The following is a 24,309-nucleotide window of genomic DNA, read 5'->3' on the forward strand; positions in this document are numbered from 1 at the left end:
AGCCCATGTGGTTTTTCTCTTCTGAATGGAGAGAAAATGCATGGTCTTTCTCCCTGCAGGGGAAAAAAAAGATGTAGCACCCTGGAGTTTAGGCAGGGTTGCTCCTCACTAATTTACTTGCCAGGAATAATTATCCTGGTTGCTTGTTAGAGATCTATTTATTTCTCCCTAAGTTTGGCCTTTTTGCAATTTTCTCTTCTACCACTAAGTGGCTGGGTACTTTGTGTAACTAGATACGAGAAGCAAAACGCAAAGGCAGGTTATATAGGTTATCTAAGCCAATGGGCAGGGGATTTCTATATATTCGAGTAGAGTCAGGTGATCTTGGTTCTGTGCCACCTGGATGGCTGTCTGGGTGGACGTGTAATGTACTGCCTGGACTGCTAGGCTGGAGATTGGGCCTATCCCGGCACATTTAGCTGCTAGGCTGTCTGAGGGTCTATCCAGAAGCAGGAGAGCAGAGCAGGGTTGGGACGGAAGGAAAGCGGTTGCCATTATGCGACCATCCACCTTATTATCAGTTACCACAGTGAGTAACTGAAGCAAGTCCCGGAGCAGCATTATCACCACCCGGGAAACTTCAGTGGGTATCAAGCCAGGGACCCAGCCAGCAGAGGTGACTCTTGCAGAGCACCCTTGTGTGTCAAGTGAGGGATTGAGCTGGCCAGCGGGGGTGAAGCTTGAGATATATCTTGAGTGCCAAGCTAGGGACCCATCAGAGGAGGGGATGAAGATTGATGAAGCTCAAGGGATTCAGTGTCAGTAAATAAGTGGGTCTAGTGAGGGACCGGGAGCTCAGTGGCCTGAGGAACTACAAGGAGTGATTGTAGTGGAAGTAAAAGAACTGTTATGCTTTGTGTTAGGAACGGTTAAACACTGTTGCCATAGGAGACAGCATTCCCACACATGCAGATATGTGGTGTCTTGCTGGATGCCATAGTGTTTTATGGCCCTCCTACGAGTACATACAACAAACACACACATATATGGTATTGCTGTGATGAGCAGGAGAATTGATTTCTGTTCTTTAGTGGTAGGTTATGGTAGTAGAAATCTGCAGCTACATTAAAAAAAAAAAAGTTTGCCATTTTGGGCCAGGTTTCCTTTGATAATAATAAAAAAAAAAAATCATATCTGTTACAATTTACTATCAAATAAAAGCCTAATTTGTCATCAAGGTAAAGTCCCACCTGGATAAACAAAGTAGTTGCAGTTATATGTACAGTTTTACAATATTGGGTGTGTGCATTAAGGTTCATTTTACCCTTAGTCATGAAGGTGTTAAACATGATAAAACAAAAAGTTCCATACATAAGCAAGAAAAAAACATTTATTCTTTATTACAACTTTGGGTGTTTGTATTACGCAAAACACCCATTAAAAAAAAGTTTTTTACATTAAAATATATACACACACTTAAGACACTTGCATAAAAAGTAACATTAAAACACTGTACTGTAAAATACTGCTTTGTAAATCATGTATTTTTTTTTTTTGTAAATCTGCCCCTTTTCAAAATCGGGGGAAAAAAAATAAAAAAATCAGTCCTGGAGGTTTTCATACATTATGCTGCAAGAGAAAAAAAAAAGTTTCAGCTAGATATAAAATCAGTTAATTCAATCTTGTGATATTCTTTTTAAAATGTTTTAAATGAAAAATCTACTACTTTCATCAAAACCTGGTGATCCTGCCATGAAGATCCTTGTTTAGGCTCTTTTATTTATAAGGTGATAATGCTTAGTCTTCAGATTGTGCCCTTGCATTGTTACCTTGTCACGAAGGCTTGTAATGGAGACTACAGGTCATCGTTTTAGCATACATTACATGGCCTGGTCCACTATTACTAGGGAAACCCATCCTAGAAAGTGGTATACAGCTATCCCTAGCTTACATGTGCAGCTCTAAATGAATTCTGCCTGCTCCCTAAGCTAGCTTCAGCACTTTGGCCCAAGTACATGAGCCAAACAGAATGGTATCTATTGTTACCTTCACATGACAAAGGTTCTCTGACATGCCTGCCCTAAGACCTATAAAAGAAGGAAAACCTGATTTTGGGGGGTCACATGTGGCCATTTTGCACCTTGGTGAGGTGCTCAGTCGTTTAAAAAGTGTATGAGGCCTTATAGCAGATAAGGTTTACATGAAGGTTAAAAAAACTTCAGTATGCAGCTATTCCCACAGCCCCAATACTTGAGCCTGATCACGATCCAGCGATGTGCACAAGAGCATCTGCTTTCCTGGGTCTCTGCCTCCTCATTGGCTGAGAGACAGCCAGTGAGGAGGGAGCAGGGGTGGGCCCAAGCCTCATTCTTTGGGGCACGTAAACGAGCATGCACGGGTGCCCTCATAGCAAGCCCCTTGCTATGGGGGCACTCGAAGACGAAGAAGAGCCAGGAGAGTTGGTGGAAGATCAGAGCTGCTCTGTGCAAAACCATTCCATAAAGCAGGTAATTGTAACATGTTTGTTACTAAAGGTTTGCTTTTTTTTATTATCAATTTTAGGTTGCAGTCCACTGCTTAGGAAATGTTTTATGCGCAAACACCGGTTTAACTCTTGGCAAAAATGTTTCAGTAACTAAAATGTTCATCACTAAAGTGCCCAATTTGCAATTTAATGCCGTTACTTTGTTCATGCATTCATGCATGCATGTCCATTTCCTGACCCACATATACTCACCTTCCTGTAGTCCTCCACTGCTCCCTGATATTCCACAACCTGGAAAATACTAGGAGCTTCCATGAATAATGAACATGCTGTATGACCTGCTCCTTGTAACAATGCTCCTGTCTAACAGCTGATCATAGGCACAAGAATGGTTATGAATGGGGGGTTGCTGTCAATTCTCCCTGGTTAGAAGGTTAACAGCCAATCTTAGCATGGGCTGCAAAATTATCACAAAGCAGCAAGGTATGGGGTATGTTAGTGAATTAGCCTGGGGTTAAATTTGGAGGAGGATTTACAAACACATCTTGAAATTCGAACACTACATAACTTCATAACATTGAGCCCCACTACAGACTATGGGTGGAGTGGGAAGGGGCAATTTATTGGAATCTGGAAGCCATTTTACAGCAAGGAACCCCCAGACATCAAGCCCTTGTTCTTTACTTCACGTACAAGGAGTACTATTTGCCCCATACTCATTCAGTTAACGACACTATAGTCCTTTATTAAAAATAAGTCTTCCCACCAAAAAAATATGTCCCACTATGTCAATCCAATACTAATCAAGGTGTCCAGCAATGTAGATCCAGTGTCAACCATGAGTGCCATGATGGTTCCATGCTGCTACTCCTATCTTAAGTGAAAGTTCCCAGGTGCTTTTGGAACCTAGATCCAGGAACTGGACAATATCATTGAACAAATATAGTCATGGCCATATTTGGTCAATGATACCATGTTACAATTTAAGATGGCAAGAATTGAAATTTTAGATGCTGTAGGTTACCACTGATAATTTACAGATTTCTGTCTGCGTCAGCTTGAGGTGTTTGGGCAGGCAAGTAAACTGTCCAAATTGTTTTCCTGTACATAGAACTATGGGCAGGCTGTGTTCAAGTTGAGAAAAAAAATATAAAAAATCTGCGCTTAGTAACAAAAATTTATTTAAAAAAAATTAAAAATTAAAAGAACAGCAGCTGAACACTATAACCAAGATACTAGGCACAACAAAACACAAAAGATAAAAGTGCAGCGCTTAACCTATGAAAATAAAAATGTGACTTAATATATAAAAATTTATAAACTTTGGCAAAAAACCCAAACAATGAAAATCAAAATATTAGTGAATCCAAATGCAGTGAAAATCAATAGTAAAAAAGTATTCTCAAAAGTTAATCATCAAATAAAAAACCTTCATCAGTAATCCAAAAGTCCAATACATTTGAAAAAAATTGTGAAAAAAAAATTCAAAAAGTGTATAGTAGAGCTACACAGTATAAATAATGTCCTATGTGAGTGAACAACAAAAAGTGTGGTTGATCATTGTTTGTTCAAACAAAAAATAGTGCTTGACCACGTGGACCCTTCATTGCTATAGGTCAGTAATGAATGGAGACTTACCAGATCAACGGTCGGTATACGCAAATACGGTCATCCAGACGGTTCAATGCGGAAAGCTGGAAAACGACCCAGTCCCTCAGATGTTCCACAATCACCGAATCAGTTTGAATCCCCTCGTCTCGTCGAAATCAAAAGGTTTTGATTTCAGGGAGCTCCAGAGGAAGCAGAAGCCAGACCCCTCAGCTTTATAACTCCCACCCGCGCAGACCGGCCTCACGAGAGGATTCGAACTGATTCGGTGATTGTGGAACATCTGAGGGACTGGGTCGTTTTCCAGCTTTCCGCATCGAACCGTCTGGATGACCGTATTTGCGTATACCGACCGTTGATCTGGTAAGTCTCCATTCATTACTGACCTATAGCAGTGAATGGTCCACGTGGTCAAGCACTATTTTTTGTTTGAACAAACAATGATCAACCACACTTTTTGTTGTTCACTCACATAGGACATTTATACTGTGTAGCTCTACTATACACTTTCTGAATTTTTTCACAATTTTTTTCAAATGTATTGGACTTTTGGATTACTGAAGAAGGTTTTTTATTTGATAATTAACTTTTGAGAATACTTTTTCACTATTGATTTTCACTGCATTTGGATTCACTAATATTTTGATTTTCATTGTTTGGGTTTTTTGCCAAAGTTTATAAATTTTTATATATTAAGTCACATTTTTATTTTCATAGGTTAAGCGCTGCACTTTTATCTTTTATGTGTTCAAGTTGAACTCGTGGTCTACCTGAAACTCATCCCAACTGATAAGGTGGGTAAAGAGATGTCCCTTTGTCCTGCATGGGAAAGGGGACAGTGTCTCCAAGTAGGCCAGACCCTTATTGGGTATATTGTGACCCTTTGAAGATTTATTCCACACAATTTGAATACGTTCTAATTGAGTTTTACATGCATTGCCTAGACATGGGAGTAGAAATATTTAGGCTATTTTTTATTCTACATAAAGCTGATCACCACCAACCCCTCCCCAAATTATTATTTTTTTTTAACCCCTGCTTACCAAAAGGTCTCCTCCTGCACAATTCGGATACTTACCCACCCAGTGGATCCAGAATTCTCCTGCTGAGATCCTCTTCTCTTCTGCGATCCCTCTGTCCTGGGTCACCCACTTGCCGATGTGTGACATCAACAGGATGCTGCCAGCTCCCAATGATGTGTTGCTGGGCCTGCCTGCTCCTCTTTTGCTGAATGAAAGGCTCTGCCTCTTGAGATGCATAACCCAGGAGGCAAAGGGATCAATGTGCTCAAAAAAACAAAAAACACTATGCCTAGAAGGGGTCGATAGGAGGAATTAATGCTTTAAGGGTGAAGATCAGCTTTAAGACCAGTTTTCGGTTTGAGGTCCGTAGTTCAGAGAAAATAGGTGGTCTGGTAAAACAGTTTCCTGTTTTGATAACAATGAGTCCCGGAGAGCTACGAAAAGCCTAATAAGGAGTTTTAACTTTTCCTACAATCAACAAAGAAAAAGTTGACACACCTCCAAGCTTTAAAGTACTAACTAACCTAACTAACTAAAGGCAAAACTTTTATTTTGTTTTGGATAGAGCGGAGATGAATTGGAACACCTGTCATTTCAGGAGATTCACCCTCCATTTGTCCTGTTTACCATTATCATTGAAAGTGAAAATTACTACTTTTGTGGGTAAAACCCAAAATTAGACTTGAGGGGAAATCTTTCAATGGGGATACTAGTTCTAGTGACCTGGGGTTCCCCAAGAAATTCACTTAATTTGCAGGGATTTCCTCTCACTTCCCGTTTTGGCTATGGGACAGGAAGTGAAAGGATATCTCTCCAATAGGACACAGACAGTGACTCAAATACTCTATCCAAAATGGAAAAAATTCTTTGTCTATAGCTCTACTTTAACTCTGATCCCTAATCCATGTAAAGGTCAAATAAAATGTTACCATATTAAAGCTGGGATCATCATATCAAAGCTGGGCCATCAGACCTATAAAATTTGCTATTTTAGGCGATGATAAAATAAGGACAAGGATTGTGACTGAGCTTACCTGGTCCATATATAAGTCTGAACCCTCTCCTAGAGATAGTGGAATCACTGGTGAAGATGATCTGCATGATGTTCCCCCGGGATATAAAGGATGCTGGCAATGTCTGCCCACAATAGAACCTCCCGTATGCAACAAACATATACTGCGAGTCATAGATATTAAGCTCATCAGTACAGCCGCTCTTCATGTCACCGTCTACATCAAAATCTGTGAAGGTGATTTTAATCTGGAAAAAAAATGAGCAAATTTAATATCTCAGGAACCTTGTAGGGTGACACGGGACAAAAAGACAGGACAATATTGAAAAATAAGACTGAGAACAAAAATAAGTACCGTAAATATTTTTTTCCATTAAAGCAGTATTAAGCCCAAAATCAAAACCGCAATTTTTGCAGCTTAGCCATCATTAGATGTAATGGCTGCATTTGTTTTCTTAAGAGTTTTTCCCTCTGTGTTTCACCTGATCATCTGGCCAGTACCACACCTCCTGTTTTAGAGTGTCTCCTTTGTGGATGAAGAACAGGGGGCAGTGTTACTACTAGTAGATTTAACTACACTAAAAAAATTGAAGCCAAACTCCAGTTAACACTTTATAGGCAGTTAAAGCAAACAGTTTTTTTTCCTTTTTTGGGATAAAGGTTTTACATAAATGTTGATCAATATATGAACCCCTGCCAACGTTAAATGGTTTGTTTCATCCCTATAACTGAAAGAGAGGGGTTTTTTCTTTTCGAAAAGCAACCGACTTACTGGCCAGGTCACAAGATGAAAATAGAAGAAAGAAAGCCTAAAAATAAAAAATGCAGCCATTACATATACAAATTGGTAAGCTGCAATATGAGAAATGTTTGCTTTTGGATTTAACATTATTATGATGATGCTTTGGCACATATCAAATTAGTTAGAGAATTTAGTTAACTAGCCATCATACATAAAAATGTGGCTATATTGCACATCCTTACCTTAGAGGTGGTGCTGATTGTCCATTGACAGTAGGTATTATTGTTGTAGTTTTTCGGGAAGTTGGGGGAAGTGATAATTCCCTGTGGGGCAGTCAGCGTCAGAATGCCCTTACAAGCTGGAAGAGAAAATATCTCAGTATATAACATGTATTTGGTTCTATTTTCAACTGCATAGATTTATGAACTTGGTAAAATGTAAATCACAAGCCGGTATAATAATATATAATAAAAACACGCAGTATTGTAAAAGCCAATAATAATAATGAAACCCAATGATGCAGCTAGATTGCAGGCACCATGAACTGCAACCACAAAAGGTGTGATATGGCAAAGTCCTCATAGCGCCGTCAGAGTTCACCAAAGTTCCTATACAAGAAATAGAAGTCATAATAACCTCCTCTCCTTTTTTCCTGCTGCAGAATATCCACACCCACATTAAAAAGGGGGACCCCACCGTGATGGGTGAAGATTGGGTCACTGTGAGTATTCCAGTTTGTACACTGCAACGGGAATGGTAAGTTAAGAAGATCCTGGGTAGGGATGAGCCGAACACCCCCCGGTTCGGACCAGAACTTTCGAACGGACCCCACGCTCGTTACGAACGTTAGAACCCCATTGAAGTCTATGGGACTCAAACGTTCGAAATGGAAAGTGCTAATTTTAACGGCTAATATGCAAGATATTGTCCTAAAAAGGGTTTGGGGACCTGACTCCTGCCTCAGGGGACATGGGTCAATGCAAAAAAAAGTTTTAAAAACGGCCGTTTTGGCGGGAGCACTGATTTTAATGACGATTAAAGTGAAAAAAAAAGTGAAATATTCCTTTAAATATGGTGCCTGGGGGGTGTCTGTAGTATGCCTGTGAAGTGCCACGTGTTTCCCATGTTTAGAACAGTCCCTGCACAAAATTACATTAAACGGAAATAACACCATTTAAAACTGCTTGCGGTTTTAATGTTATATCTGGTTCCTGCAATATGGTTGAAAATCATTGAGAAAAATGGCATGGGTAACCCTCCCTGCCCATTACCAGCCTATTTGGGTCTTGTACGCATATTAAGGGGAACCCTGTACCCATATTAAAAAAAGGAAATGCATGTGGCCCCCAGGCCCTATATACTCAGAACAGCAGTATACAGGCGGTGCAAACAAGACAGGGACTGTGTAGGTTTGTTGTGTTAAGTTGAATCTGTTTGTAATTTTCAACTGGTACATTTTTAAAGTGTAGCTCCAGTCAAAAAAACTTTTTTTAAGCTTTTTGGAAAACATATGGAAGGGTTATCACCCCTGTATAATTTGTTTTGTCGTCCATCTTTTTTCATCTCACTTGCTGCTGTCTCCTTGCGTTTGCAAGTAGGAGATGTTTGTAAGTTGGATGTTTGAAAGTAGGGGCCTGCCCTATATGCTCTGCAGAAATGGCAGAACAAGGTGTTGGTTTTGCCACAACATTGTAAGCCCTCAAAGTGACTCTTGGTGGGCGCTGGAGCGCCCTGCTGTGAACGATTATATCAAGAATTGTAATTACATGCCATTGTTGAACAGTGGTAGAAAAATTGACCTTTGGTGGTTGTGGTGCTGGTGCCACAACACTACAAGTCCTCACCGTTACTCTGGGTGGGCACAGGAAGGGGCCTTAGGCACTGCTGTTGGTGCCACCACACTGCAACCTCTGCCATATACTCTAGTTTTATTGCAGGAATTAGCCCTGCTGCAAAGCATTGCATCAAAAATTGTAATTAAATGCCCCTGTTAAACAGGGGCAGAAAAATTGGGCTGCTGGCATCACCCAGAACCAAAAATGTTCTTCCAACATATCAGCCGAGGAGGAAGAGGATAGACAATCAACATAACAGGACAGTCACTCAGCATCAGCATAGGCAGTCTTGAAGGGATGTGGTATTTCAAAAAAAATTATTCGGTTACATCAGCTTCAGGTGCTTGGTAGCTGTGGGTGATCCAAGACTGATTCATCTTGATGAAGGTCAGTCGATCAACTGATTCGGTGGACAGGCGCACCCTGTGATCGGTAACAAAGCCACCAGCAGCACTGAAGGTGCGTTCCGAAAGAACGCTGGATGCAGGACAGGCCAGTAGCTCAATTGCATACTGTGCAAGCTCTGGCCAGTGATCCATCCTCAAGACCCAGTAAGCCAGAGGATTTTCGGTGGGAAAGGTGTCCAAGTCTGACCTTGCCCCTAGGTATTCCTGCACCATGTAAATTAGACGCTGGCGATGGGTGCTGGAACCAATCATACCTTGGGGCTGCGGACTAAAAAATTGTCTGAAAGCATCAGTCAGACGGCCACCTTCTCCACCGCTCCTTCTGACCGATGCCTTAGCAACACGTTGTCCAGGACCAGGAGTTTGTAACCTCCCAGTCTCTGGGAACGCGTTGCACAGAGCTTTCTGCAAGGCCTCCCGGAGATGTCTCATCCTCTGCTCCCTCTGCGATGGCAAGATAAGGTCGGCAACCTTACCCTTGTACCGTGGATCAAGGAGAGTGGCCAGCCAGTAATGGTCCCTCTCCTTGATCCGAAGAATACGAGGATCCTTCCGCAGGCTTTGCAGGATCAGGGAGGCCATGAAGCGTAGGTTAGCTGAGGCATTCGGTCTGGAGTCCTCTGGGTCACTAAGGACAACATGATCCGCAGCTACCTCCTCCCAGCCACGTACAAGTCCACGTGTTTCTTGGGACTGTAAATCATCCCTATAAGACTGCTGATGCTGATGCTGAGTGCCAGCCTCCACCTCCATGCTGACACAATCATCCTCCTCCTCCTCTTCCTCCTCCTCATCCTCTTCCTGTGTGATGGGTGGCACAGCAGGAACACTGTCTGGATAAAGGGGGCCTTGAGAGGCAAGGAAGTCCTCCTCTTCCTGCCTCTGCTCTGCCTCAAGTGCCCTGTCCATTATTCCACGCAGCGTATGCACCAAGAGGTGGACAAGAGGTACAGTGTCACTGATGCATGCACTGTCACTGCTCACCATCCTTGTGGCCTCCTCAAACGGTGACAGGACAGTGCATGCATCCCTGATCATGCTCCACTGGCGTGGTGAGAAAAAACCAAGCTCCCCTGACCCTGTCCTGGTGCCGTAGTCGCACAGGTACTCATTGATGGCCCTCTGCTGCGTGTGCAGCTGCTGCAGCATGGCCAATGTTGAGTTCCATCTGGTGGGCATGTCACATATAAGGCGGTTCTTGGGCAGGTTCAACTCCTTTTGGAGCTCAGCCAGCCGAGCACAGGCATTAAATGATCAGCGGAAATGCACACAGACTTTCCTGGCCTGCTTCAGGACATCATGTAAGCCGGGGCACCTGCCCAAGAACCGCTGCACCACCAGGTTAAGGACGTGAGCTACACATGGCACATGGGTCAGTTGTCCCTGTCGGAGGGCGGAGAGGAGGTTGGTGCCATTGTCGCAAACCACCATTTCTGGCTTAAGCTGGCGTGGCGTCAACCACCTCTCGGCCTGCCCCTGCAGAGCTGACAAAACATCCGCCCCAGTGTGGCTCCTGTCCCCCAAACAAACCAGCGCAAGCACGGCATGGCATCGTTTTGCCTGCGTACTTGCGTAGCCCCTGGAACGCCTACGGAGCACCGCTGGTTCTGAGGACAGAGCACTGGAAGAGGCCATGGATGAAGAAGAAGAGGGGGTGGAGGAGAGAGGTGTGTCACAACCAATAGTAGCATTTTGGAGGCGTGGTGGCGGAACAACCTCCAACACTACTGCACCTTGTCCTGCATCCTTCCCAGCAGCCAGAAGAGTGACCCAATGGGCCGTGAAAGACAGGTAACATCCCTGTCCATGCCTGCTGGACCATGAGTCAGCGGTAATATGCACCTTACCGCTGACCGCCCTGTCCAGCGAGGCAAGGACATTGCCTTCCACATGCCGGTAGAGAGCCGGAATCGCCTTCCGTGAGAAAAAGTGGCGTTTGGGGACCTGCCACTGAGGAACCGCACATTGTACAAACTCACGGAAGGGGGCCGAGTCTACCAACTGAACAGGCAGCAGTTGAAGTGCTAGCAATTTAGCCAAGCTAGCATTCAACCGCTGGGCATGTGGATGGCTGGGAGTAAACTTCTTCCGCCGGTCCAGCAGCTGGGGCAGGGACATTTGCCTGCTATAATTGGACGTGGGTGTACCACTAGCAGAGTTCTCGGAAGCACTTGGCTGTGACACACCTAATTCTACACCTTCATTCCTCTCAGAGCAGGTTTCAGAGAGGACTGAAGGTCTAGTGGGGTTGGAGATGCCAGCTGATGAGGAGCAAGGAGAGGTCCGCTTTGTTCTTTGGTGTGGGTCTTTGAGGTACGCTTGCCAACGAGCTGCATGGCAGGTCAACAACATATGTCTGGTCAAGCATGTGGTGCCCAAGCGGCTGATGTTTTGGCCACGTGAGATACGCTTGAGACATATGTTGCAAATAGCAGCGGTGCGATCTAATGCACTCGTCTCAAAAAAGGCCCACACCAAAGAACTTTTAGAATAACGCACAGAGGAAGCGCTCTGCGCAGGCGGAGCTCTGCGGTGTGATTCAGTCGGTGTGCTGCCCCTAAGCTGGCCCCCGGAGGGCATCCTGCCTCGTTGGACATGTGCCTCCTCCTCCTCCCAGGCACCCACGTGGAGTCAGTGCCCTCATCATCCCCTCCCTCTTCATCGCTGTAGCAAACCTGGCAGTATGCTGCAGCTTGTGGAACATGACTGCCAGATTGCTGTCCTTCTTGAGCATCCCCTCTCTCTGCGCTCACGCTACTGCCTTCCTCTAGCTGAGTGTCATCATCAGAGCCCACCAAACACTGGGCATCCTCCTGGAGCATGTACCCAACACTGTGCTCAAAGAGTTCAGGAGACTCCTCAGGAGGACGTGGTGGGTCTAGGGAAAGAGTCACTGATGATGACATTGAGAGGAGGGAAGACGATGCGTTGGCAGCTGCTTTGCTACTACCCTGAGACTGGGTGAGAGGATGAGGAGGATGAAGAGGGCTTGGTCATCCACTCTACCAAGTCGTTGGCATGTTGCGGTTCAACATGTCCAGCTGCAGAAAAGAAGGACAAGCATGTCCCATGGCCACGTGCTGATGACAATGCACCACGTCCACGACCAGCACTGTTGTCTCTAGACACAGAGCCTGCTTGCCCTCTTTTATCGACTCGCGCCTGTCTGCCTCTCCTTGCTGGCCTTCCAGACATGGTAATGGCCTGAAGGGAGTTGGGTAAAACAGTAGTTGGGTAGTTTATATTGTGCTGGAGGCACACAACACCCACTAACTCCTGCAGATGCCTTTTTTATAGAACAGCAGAGATAAAAGGGGTATATACAGATGTATACTGTGCTGTGCTGGAGGCACACACACAACTTCCAATAACTCCTGCAGATGGCAATTGGGCTCAAATAGAGAACAGCTATGTAGGTGGATTATAGCGGTATGTACTGGGTACAGAGCACGCAGACAGCTCCTAACACTACTGACTGCAAGCTCTATTATTAAAGATAGATCACTAGCTATATAGGTGAGGTGAATATAGTGGTGTATACTGCGGTCAGGGCACAGACAATAACCACTACACAACAGCAAGATAGGAAATCTGCCAAAAACGATCGGTGTGTACTGTGTTGAAGGTACACAGAACACCCACTGCTTCAGATGCCAACACACTACACGAGGCCGCCTCAAAGGCGGCCTTATATAGTGTGGGGCGTGCACTACACAGCCTGAGCTATGATTGGCCACAGGCAGGATGCCTGTGGCCAATCATGGCTCTCCTCGCTACTGGCGCTGCGATTGACCAAGCATGCGGGGTCACAGTGCATGCTTGGCCAATCATGAGCCAGCAATGCACTGCGCCATCGCAGTGCATTGTGGGCCGTGCGCGCCACACGAATTTTGACGCGAACGGACCAAGAGTTCGGATTTCGTCGAACGGATGAACAGCCAATGTTCGAGTCGAACGTACGTTCGACTCGAACACGAAGCTCATCCCTAATCCTGGGACATTCCTATGGACTTCTTTAAGAAGATGTTGTCTTGCCTGCATTTATAATTATAACCACTAGAGGGCGTTTAACATATGTAGTGTTAAACTCATACTAGTCCCTATGGATAGCTGTGTCAAGCAGTACCTGTGGAGGGTCTGTTTTCTAGACTCCTGTCAGCAGCTACTCATAGGGGGATAGGGGGGGATCCAGCAGGCATCAGTGTACTCACTCCTCCTCCTCCCCCCCCCCCGGATTGCTGTTACATGTACATGCACTCCTCCTTCATTTTCTGGATTGAGAGGTAGTCATGGGCAGGCCCGGTGAGGCCTGGCGTGCACGCTTTCTCACGACGCAGACCGGCAGCTTGTATAAGCCATTGCTGTGCACAGAGTGCTGTTTGAAGGATGTCCAAGGGCATGTAAGTGCTGGGTGATTGGCTACAGGCAATTCAGACATATCTACTTAGCATCTTGCTGACATTAATAGCAGCATTTTAACCATTGCTAAGATTGAGCTCAGCAATAGATGTATGTTAATACTACCTCTGCTGTGTGCTTAGGACTATATATTCCTAAAAGAGAGGCTGGAATTTTTCCACACTTTCTGGTGTGTTCATTATCTGCTCCTTCACCGAACACTGCAATTTCTCCCATTGGCTTGCACATCACTACAGATGTGCAAGCCAACAGGGGGGCTATTGCACATGGTGGAGACTGGATGGGTTAAAGGCATCAAAGAGATGGTGTTTCAACCAACAGGCCAACATAATGGCAAGTATCAAAACTTACTCAGATATATATATTTTTTTATGCGATCCTGTGCTTACATGGTCACAGAATACTGTAAAGGCATTACCATTTAGAATTTCTCATTTTTTTTGTACATCTGACCCACTTATGTGATGTGTTTGCAGTACCTAAAGAGTCAAGTCGGGGTTTAAAGAATCTGTCGCTTTGCCTGTTCTTTCTGGATAAGGAGGTGCATGTGACCTCATACACAGATGCAAGACTCAGGCCAGAGTGACCAATCAGGCCCAAACATTGCCATATGGGCGGAGGGGGGAAAAGTTTCAATGTGTAAGCTCTGACAAATCATACCACAGAGTTTGAACTCCTGACGCTGGAGGAAAGGAGAATTGGAGGAATGCAGCTAAAGTGAGTATCCCTGGGAAGGGATCTTCCCAAGAGTTCTTGTCATTTTGCTTTAAAAAAATTATAGTCTTTTTTTTTTTTTTTTTAGGATATATGGTCGCCAAGCTGCAGCAAATCAAGTAATGAGAGAAGCAATATTGGATATAAGTGATAGCTCTAATCACTGCATATTGAGCTGAATGTGCTGCTCCATCTTGAAAATGCCAAACATATAGCCACGCTGGTCATAACAGCTGAACATGTAGCTGGATAGAAGGTATAAGAGCGTCTAAAACCAATTACAAATATCATTTTTCATCTAATTACTCTTTTAAACGTATGCAAAGTAAGTTTGTTTTTAGTTTTGGATAGAGCACAGAATGTTAGATCCATTGACAGCTGATTGCTATCTGTGATCCTGCTGATGAGGTTTCCCCCACTGTTTGTCCTACTGACCACTGTCACTAAAACAGAAAGTGATGGCAAATCAAATATTTTAGAGTTCAGAGTATAACATACATATAAAAAGTTTTAACCCTCTACTCAACCAAAACAAAAAAAAAAAAAACCCCGTTTTGGACATACACACATACTTAAACTCAGCCTGACAAAATCTTACTATTGGGTATGAACAAAGGTGCTGCAGTGGTGGTCGTAGTAGTTGGAGTTTTGGTGGTTGTCTGACCAATAGAAGCTGTTAAGGAAAAAAGGAAAAACAGAAAACAAAGCGGAAGCAATTTAAACATAAATCAGAAACAATTCAGACATCAATAATTGAAGCTGAACTCCAGGCCAGTGTTTCTCAAGGAGCCCCAACAGGTCATGTTTTCAGGCTTTCCATTATTTTGCACAGGTGATTTGATCAGTTTCCCTGCCTTAGGAAGTATCACAGCCATTTCATCTGAGGGAAATCCTGAAAACATGAGCTGTTGAGGCACCTTGAGGACTGGAGTTGAGAAACACTGCTCCAGGCAAACCGCAAAAATAGATGAAATGCAATGAAACTGAAGTTCAGTTCATACATTTTTGAGGTTTACACAGTCCCATAGCCCCATCTTTCTGTGTTGCAGTTCACTTTTTACAGGTCCTACCAACACTGACTGGACAGTGAAAGGAGAAGCAGGAAACAAATATGGTCATCTTGGTCACTCTGCTCTCCTCCCTTCAACATGTGCCTTGCACTGCAGCACACCCGATTGTCTCCCTCTTTGAGATCTCCTGTACAGGGATAAAGATTAAGTGATGATGTCTTGGCACAGAGCTACACCTGCCAGGGGTTCAGCTTTAACCACTTCAGACCCAGGCCAATTCTGACATTTCTCTCCTACATGTAAAATTCCTAATTTTTTTGCTAGAAAATTATAGAACCCCCAAACATTATATACGTTTTTTTTAGCAAAGACCCTAGAGAATACAATGGCGGTCATTGCAACTTTTTATCTCGCATGGTATTTGCGCAGCAATTTTTCGAACGCGTTTTTTTCAGAAAAAAAAAAAGTTTCATGCTTAAAAAAAAAAAAACAGTAAAGTTAGCCCAATTTTTTGGCATAATGTGAAAGAGGAGGATACGCCGAGTAAATAGATACCCAACATGTCACGCTTCAAAATTGCACGCGCTCGTGGAATGGCGCCAAACTTTGGTATTTAAAAATCCCCATAGGCGACGCTTTAAAATTCTTTACTGGTTACATGTTTTGGGTTACAGAGGAGGTCTAGGGCTAGAATTATTGCTCTTGCTCTAACATTCGCGGCAATACCTCACATGTGTGGTTTGAACACCGTTTTCATATGTGGGCGGGACTTACGTATGCGAGCTCACGGGGACAGGGGCGCTTAAAATTTATTTTTATTTTTTTTATTGTTAATTTTATTTTTATTTTTTTAGTTTTACACTTAAAAAAAAAAAAATTGATGACTTTTATTCCTATTACAAGGAATGTAAACATCCCCTGTAATAGGAATATGACACGATCGGACCTATTTACAGTGAAATATGGGGTCAATAAGACCCCATATCTCACCTCTAGGCTGGGAAGAATTAAAAAAAAACAAAAAAAAAAAAACACGATCATGGCTTCCTAGCCAGATCGGCGCCGTTAATTTGAATACCGAGGCCTCCGAACGATCATAGAGACTCCGGGGACAATCTAGTCTGCCGGAAATCTCTATGATCACATGCTGGGGCCGGCTCACCGATGGAAACGGTGAGTCGGTAGAAGCACCGGAGGGAGGGGGGGGCGTCCCCTCCCGCAAGAACTATCAAGCGGCGGAACAGCCGCTATGATCGTTCTTATGGTGTAGGGAATCGCCGGCTGAAAACGGCAATATCTGAATGATGTCTGTGGACTCAGGCATCATTTAGATATAACCAGCGAAACCCCATGACGTCAATAGACGTATTGCGGGTCTCAAGTGATTAAAGAGGACTATGACCCTGGTGCTTTGCCAGTGTGTATTTTACAATCTACAAGTAGACACCAATCAACCATAACATTCACTTTACCTGTTAGTGGTGATAAACACCGATTTAAATCGTTATAATGGCACATGGAAATGAGTGGGATATATTAGGCAGCGAGTGAACATGTTTTCCTGGATTTGATGTGTTGAAAGCAGAACAATGTGCACTCAAAGGGATTTAAGTGACTTTGACGAGGGCCAAGGTATAACCGCTAGATATCTGGGCCAGACCACTCGAAAACTGCAGCTCTCATGGAATGTTCTGAGTCTGCAGTGGTCAGGACCTACCAAAAGTGGTCCCAGGAAGATAAACTGGGGAACTGGCGACCGTATCATTGGCAGCCAAGGTTCATTGAAGGATGTGAGAAGCGAAACTTGCCCTTGTGGTCTGATCCAATAGAAGAGCTATTATAGCTCAGATGGCTGAAAAAGTTAATGCTGGTTCAGGTAGAAAGGCGTCAGAAATTATGGTTACATTGCAGTTTGTTGTGCATGGGCTGCATAGCCACAGACCGGTCATGGTGCCCATGCTGACCCGTATCCACCGCTAAAAGTGCCTACAATGGGCATGTAAACATTAGGGCCGGACTACAGAGCAATGGAAGAAAGGTGGCCTGATCTGATGAATTCAAGAATGGTTTGAGGAACCCAACAATAAGTTCTAAGTGTTGACTTGGCCTCCAATTCTCTAGTTCTCAATCAATTCAAGCATCTGTTGGATGTGCTGGAAAAACAAATCCAATCCTGGAGGCCTCACCTCACAATTTATAGTACTTAAAGGATGGTTACTGATGACTTTGTGCAAGATACAATACCACCGCATACCTTCAAAGGTCTGGTGGAGACCATAGTTCAATGGGTTATGGTGGGTGATCAAAACGTTATGGATGATCAATGTTACCCACTATTCATAATGTAACTGTGAAACACCCCTCCTTGGAGATGAGGGGAAAACAAATTATAGCCTAATAAAGTAATGCATACATTTAACAGGTTTGTATCTTCCAGGAATACCATCTGACAAACATTGCTGGGGGCAAAATGCTAGGAGCAAAGTACAGGACCACATTGCAGTTAATCAGAATTACCCTAAAGAAGTCAAGCCTAGTGCAAAATGGTTTGCGATAAGTTAAGGTTACTGGAAAACTGTTAAAGAAAAGGCATCCATTTAGTATAGTTTACATTAGTTTGACAAAAACTTACAGCATTTATACAGGTTATTCAGTTTTTTGATATCCAAAGCACTCATGGCAAACCTCTGTCCAAAACTGACACTGTTGTCGGGAATGGCTTTCAGTGTAGGCAGGCCGTTTTTGGTGAAGGCATATCTGTAGGGAGGAAACCAAAAATGAGTGACTTAAAGTGATTAACGCTCAATATTTTTTCTCTTAAAATAATAAACATGTTTATACTTAGGCCTCTTTCACACGGGGCGGATCAGTAATGATCCGCCCCGTGAAGATCCGCTCGCTCAGCGGGGATCGCTCCGTTGTCCCCGCTGAGCTTGCTGCGGACAGGGCGGTCTCCGCACACTGTGCGGGGACCGCCCTGTCAGCTCTCCGCTCTCCTCTATGGGGATCGGACGAGCACGGACCGTGTGTCCGTGTTCATCCGATCCGCTCTGCAGACGGATAGAAAAATAGGATTTTCCTCCGTCTGCAGAATCGGACTGTTGCGGAGGCGGACGAAATCGGGTGTCTGCGGATGCTCATCCGCAGACACCCGCTATCCCATAGGGATGAATGTATGTCCGTATTTCATCCGCAAACGGATGGATGAAATACGGACATACCATCAGCATGTGTGAAAGGGGCCTTACCTGCTCTGTGCAAAACCATTGCACAGAGCAGGTAAGTATAACATGTTTATCTTAAGAGAAAAAAAAATACTCCTTCTCGAGTCCCACTCCGGAACTCCTGGCTTCTTCTCTTCTCTGTGTGCCACCATAAGAAGCTGCTTCCAAATGGGCTCAATGCTGAGACAACTTGTGGGTGTCTATAGACTCGGATCGGCCCTCCTCTTTCTGCTCACAGGATGGCTTCTTTTGGACCAACTGACTTAAACACAGGCCAAATGTTGCCCATTTTATTATTATTATTTTTTATTGAACCAGGTGATGTCTCCCCGCATTTGGCCAATGTACACAAGGCTTAAGAGTGCCCTGAATGTTTCTGTTGGAAAAAAGTATTGGTTGGTCTGACACAGGTGAGCTCCAAGATTTACTGCCATGCAGGCGATGGAAATTCAGTTCAGAGCTCCCCTTTACCACTCTAAGCCCCTAAAGAGTCCTTCAATCCTCCTTCACCTAGAGTCTACCAGGCCCAATACTACCCACATAGTACTTTAGCCCTGGTTCCCTCTTAATCTGAGTTTGAAATCATGTGACTTAACTTCAAATCGCACTATTTCAAAGGTGCATGTTAGTCACACAGATGTCAGCCAAGTCGCACTATGTACAGATGTCTATGCAAGTCGCACCTGAAATCACCAAAAGTAGTGCAGGAACTACTTTTTCAAATCGGTGCAGTACTGCAAAGTGAGCATCCCACAGATTTGAACAGTTCCATTGCCATCAATAGGGTGTGACATGTCATACGATTTGACAGGTCCAAATCACATGGCAAGTTGCACCGGTATGAACGGGGGCACAGTCCTCCTCTTAATCTCAATGACACCATACCATAGACAGACACCCTAGACACAGCGGCATTTTTTCCACCCCTTTTTTCCCCCCTTTGTCTTAGTTGGCCCTGTATTTTACTATGGCACAGTATGTGTTCTGCTCTTCAACTTCAGTTTGCTGCGGTGTGCCAAAACCATTTGCTCAATCTGCAACCGTTACCTTCGTTTTGGCATGGCACGCTATACATACCGCTGCTAGCCCTGGCCCACTAATTAAAAAAAATGGCCCAGTTAGGCTACTTTCACAATGGGGTAGGGTGCGTTAGCAGTAAATGCAGGGTGTTTGGGAGCAGTGTATACACCGTTGTAACACCACCCCAAAGATGCTGCTTGCAGGATTTTTTTTTTCCCTGCCCTGCAAGCGCACCACTCCAGTGTTAAGCACTCAGGCTTTGACACTGGGGAGGTATGAAAGGCGCTATTTGTAGCGCTAAAATGCGCCCCGGTGTGAAAGGGGTATTAGTTATGATTATGAAGAACATTGCTTCTCTGTGTAAAGCAGAAAGAACTCTGTAAGATACATTTTGCAGTAAAATGGCAAAGTATGATGAAGAGAGTTATCTGCTGTTTATCCTAAATGAGACTCTACGTTTCAAAAGGTGCTGAATGGTAGCAGACTAAGAAAGAAATAGAAATAGTACTGTTGGTTTTTGTTTGTAATCTGCATCCCTGTGGAGTAGATTTCCCCCAAATTCCAGTTGGGTGTCTGGATAGAATGTAATGAAAAATCTTCCCTATGGAGCTACAAACAGTAATGCCTTTTCAGTAAAACCCATGAGGTGTTAGACCCGGTGTCTGGTTAATACTGCCTGCATCTTCCTGGCCTTTTAACAACTACTCCCCTCATTTCTTCTCCTGCAGTCATGAGAACAGGAAGTAAAATCCTACTAACGGGGTCACAGACAGCAGTGGAAACGTAAGAGTAGAAAACTAATATAAGACCTCCAAAAAAAAAAGCCACCTAAACACTTCTGTTTGCTCATCTGAAAGATTGATGCTTTTTACAAAAAAAGTTAATCTAAGTAGACTCACCTAGCGTAATGCATGATAGAGCCGTAATCGTAGTCGGTTAGATCAACGTTGAGGGTATCAATCTCCGTGAAAGCATAAGTGTAGCCTAAATTGAAAACAAAACAGATAACAGATGCTCACACCAGTGACAAAAACAAGGAATGAGTAACTTTTTTTTTTTTTTATGGACCAAGTCTTTAGCTATAGCACTGTCCATCTTCTACAGATGACACTTATTTAGTCTATCCCAGGGATATGCAATTAGCGGACCTCCAGCTGTTGCTAAACTACAAGTCCCATCATGCCTCTGCCTCTGTCATGCTTGTGGCTCTAAGTCTTGCTATGCCTCGTTGGAATTGTAGTTCTGTAACATCTGGAGGTCCGCTAATTGCATATCCCTGGTCTATACAATGAAACACAATGCATTCATTATGTGGTTTGATCCCCTTCCAGAGAAGCCTGGACACTGCTTATCACCCAAGAACATCCCCAATTCAGTTTTAGTTGTTTTCACTCAGTGGATGAGAATATTAAACATAAATATATATATCTCTCTCATCAGGCAATCAGAACTTAAAGTGGTTGTAAACCCTTACAACCAACTTTGACCTACAGGTAAGCCTAGATTAAGGCTTACCTGTAGGTCGAATAAATATCTCCTAAACCTACATGGTTTAGTAGATATTTGCCGAAAGACAGGCACCGCTGTCTACGGTGCATGCGAGCGTGCCGCGGTCAACGGCGATATGCCGTGAGTGGTGGCTCCCGTGCGCATGCTTCGCCGAATGACAGCGGCGGAGCAGCAAGACCCATGAGAAGATGGATGCGCCAGACTACAGGGGACAGCGGGGACTTCGCTGGCTCCTGTGTCAGGTAAGTGACACATAATGGACTACTATGCGATGCATAGTAGCCCATTATGCTTTACCTTTGCAGGGAATGAAAGAGGAAGTAAACTCATTAGGATTTGCTTCCTCTTTAAGCCCCCATACACACTATCAGATTTTCTGCAGATTTTTTTCCTTCAGATATACCAAAACCATGTAGTGCAAGGGCCTGCCTGATTGCATACAAATTGAAACTCCTAAGGTTTGACCTCATATGGTTTTGGTAAATCTGAAGGAAAAAATAAATAAATCAGCAGAAAATCTGATAGTGTGTATGGGGCTGGGCTTTATTCTCACCTTCAGCAGAAATGTGACCCAGTGCTTAGGCCATCAGACATGGGGCCATCATGAACAGGAAGTATTGCCTTGGAAAAGGTGAATTTTTAGCCTTTTGGTTATCCATCCTAGCAGGACTAACGTAGCAGTTAACATACAAAACTAGATATCAAGTTTCGTTTTGAAAATAAATACTGCCCTGGCATCCACATGTCACTTATGGCAAAAAAAAAAAAAGTGACCTATTGCTGCCTCTTTGTAAACATGCCCGAGCTAAGCTAGCAGGTGGGAATATAATCTTTCCTGTACTGTCATTAGGATAGCTAATGGAAGGGGCAGCCACTGATAGAAGATTTTATGATGGAATGTTCTCAATTGTGTCATATGACTCTAACTTCTAGTAAGTTAGCAAACATTTTACTTGGCTGCATGTACACATGGCAAGAGTTGATACCAAAAAAGGCCATCTACATTGAGGTCATACTGATTCAATGACTTCAGTACTCAGTGTCTCAGCTGAAAATCATGCAAAATGACATACCTTCTATGATGTTATCTAACAGGACATTCACATAGTTGTTTCTGTCCTTCCTCACATGTTCATGGTGGAGACCCAGGGCATGTAGGGATTCATGGATGGCAATTCCCTTCATTATACATCCTGAAGTATCCAAAGAGATGGTCTGTACACCTCCAATTTGTCCCACCATAGACCAGCATCTGAAAAGAAACTGCAGCTTTAGTCTGAAACCTAGAGGATGACAGTGGGCTGGAACACAACTTCTATGTAAATTAGACCTTTCTCAGAGGCATTTTGTTAAGTGTTGGGCCCCTTGCCTTAAACATGAAGTGTTTTCTCATTGCACTAAATGTTAGGAATTGTCATGGCTGGGCTCAGCCCTTCCTTATCACAACTGGCCTCTCACCTGTCGGCTAATTGCCAGCTCCTATCTCTCCACAGTTACTCAGCTGTTGATATCCTACTCGTCAGTCCTGCCTACTTAAACTGTCCAGCCCAAAGGATCTCTGCCTTCACCTTGGTCAACATCACAGAGATGCTCTCATGCTTTCCTGTTAAAGACTTGCTTGGCTGACATCCCTTTTGCTCCACATCTTGCTTGATGTTTTACTACGCTCATCTCCGGCTCCCTGACATTTTGGCTTGTCTGACTATTCGCTCTGGTTCTTGAACTCTGGTTATGTTTTGACTACGTTTTTTCTATTTACTTTTATTAAACAAGTGTGATTTAACTGTACTTCTGTCTCGGTCTGATTTCATGGTTTCTGACAGGAATAACTTAGAGATGTAACCCAACAGAGTCTGATTATGATTCACATAGTATAGAACAGTGGTCTCCAAACTGGCCTGGGAGCCAGATGTTGCCCTTTACTTGCTTTTAACCGGCCCTTGGGGGGGAGGATATATCATCCTCTGACACCAACAATAGGGCATAATTCACCCCACTGACAACAAAGGGGTGCCATTACTCACAATGACACAGATGATGGGGCATGATTCTGCCCATCCAATGACACCAACGATGGGGCACAATTCATCTCAATGAATTAAAAAAAGAAGCATTGTTTACTTCCACTGATCCCAAGATATTTTCTACTTCCATTGACCATATTCCAGCCCCCTAAAGTCTGAAGCACAGTAAACTGGCCATTTGTTTAGAAAATTTGATGACCCCTGGTAAAGAATAAGGCCGTGTTGAATAGGGAAAGGTAGAGCACAGCATCTGTGGAGATATATTGGAGGGGCCAAGGACCAACATGGCACATGTTAGGTCAGTAATCAGTGGTACTTACTACTGACTGCTGACCCCTGAACTCTACAACACTTTCTACTGACCCCCCGAATGCCACATCACTTGGTAATGACCACTAAACTCTGAAACCCTGATGACTCCTAAAGTCTGTGTCACTCACTACTGACCCCTGAACTTGGCTTTCTTACAATATAGGTTAACAACCTCCCCCTGCACAGCCTACCACCATTCTCCCTCTCCCTGGATGTATTTGTTACTTTCTGCAGCTCTGGCTCTTCCTCCTCTCAGAGATCAGTAGGTGGGGCCACAGATAGACAGCCAAGAAACAGAAGGGCACAAGGTGCTATTTTATTTGCTGACTCCAATGAAGGGGCACAGTTCCTCCCAATGACACCAATGGTGGTGGATTTTGTACTCCAGATGGCCGCAATCTGGCCCCCATAAGTCTGAAGGACAGTAAACTGGCACTTTAAAAAGTTTGGAGACCCCTGTAATAGAATATACCTTTATCTAGGAGTGGAAAACTTAAAGTAACCTGTTAATTTGCTTTGTACAGGCATATTTGGACACGTGCCATTCATACATACCCATCCTGAGTCTCATAACTAAGGTAATCGGTCTCTGATGTCTGCTTGATAAAATGGATGCAGGTGAGGTTTTCAATTTCTGCCATCGCAGACTTTATTATTTGCGATTGATAGACACCTGTAGAAGATACAGACGCGTATATAGCTAAACAAATGTAGTATTTTCTCAGTGTACATAGATTCAAGTGGACGTAATAGCTTCATGTATTTTGCACTTTGCAGTGCTGTAAAGGAAGGACTTTTGGGTTCATTTTGGACTTTTCTACCATAAGCTGATGAATTATCAAATTTGAAATCTAGTACATAATTCGGCCTTTCAGATATTCTACCTGAAGAGTTAAATTATTGTTTAATGATGAATAATATTTTAGGCTGTAGAGTGCTACTTAAGTCATTGAAACTTGAATTATAAGTCCCTTTATTAAGACTAACATAGCAGCCAGGCAGCTAAATTAAATTGTTTGCTGCAGT

At 43.7% G+C, this 24,309-nt stretch overlaps 1 protein-coding gene across 1 annotated transcript in view; it reads right to left on the bottom strand.

Annotated features, from left to right (window-relative positions):
• Positions 1-1,564: 1,564 nt before the first annotated feature.
• LOC143925747 (low choriolytic enzyme-like) overlaps positions 1,565-24,309 on the bottom strand; it is a 29,771-nt gene continuing 7,026 nt past the window's right edge. Inside the window, exons 4-10 of the mRNA XM_077450199.1 lie at positions 22,021-22,140; positions 20,338-20,422; positions 17,827-17,951; positions 14,783-14,857; positions 7,052-7,167; positions 6,090-6,315; positions 1,565-1,569 (exon numbers count right to left, since the gene is read on the bottom strand). Of these exons, the coding sequence (XP_077306325.1) occupies positions 1,565-1,569; positions 6,090-6,315; positions 7,052-7,167; positions 14,783-14,857; positions 17,827-17,951; positions 20,338-20,422; positions 22,021-22,140 (752 nt within the window). The remainder of the gene's footprint in view (positions 1,570-6,089; positions 6,316-7,051; positions 7,168-14,782; positions 14,858-17,826; positions 17,952-20,337; positions 20,423-22,020; positions 22,141-24,309) is intronic.

Source organism: Lithobates pipiens, unplaced genomic scaffold (genome assembly GCF_037356315.1).
Source record: "Lithobates pipiens isolate NorthernLeopardFrog02 unplaced genomic scaffold, aLitPip1_a1.2 Scaffold_22, whole genome shotgun sequence".
Classification (NCBI taxonomy): domain Eukaryota; kingdom Metazoa; phylum Chordata; class Amphibia; order Anura; family Ranidae; genus Lithobates; species Lithobates pipiens.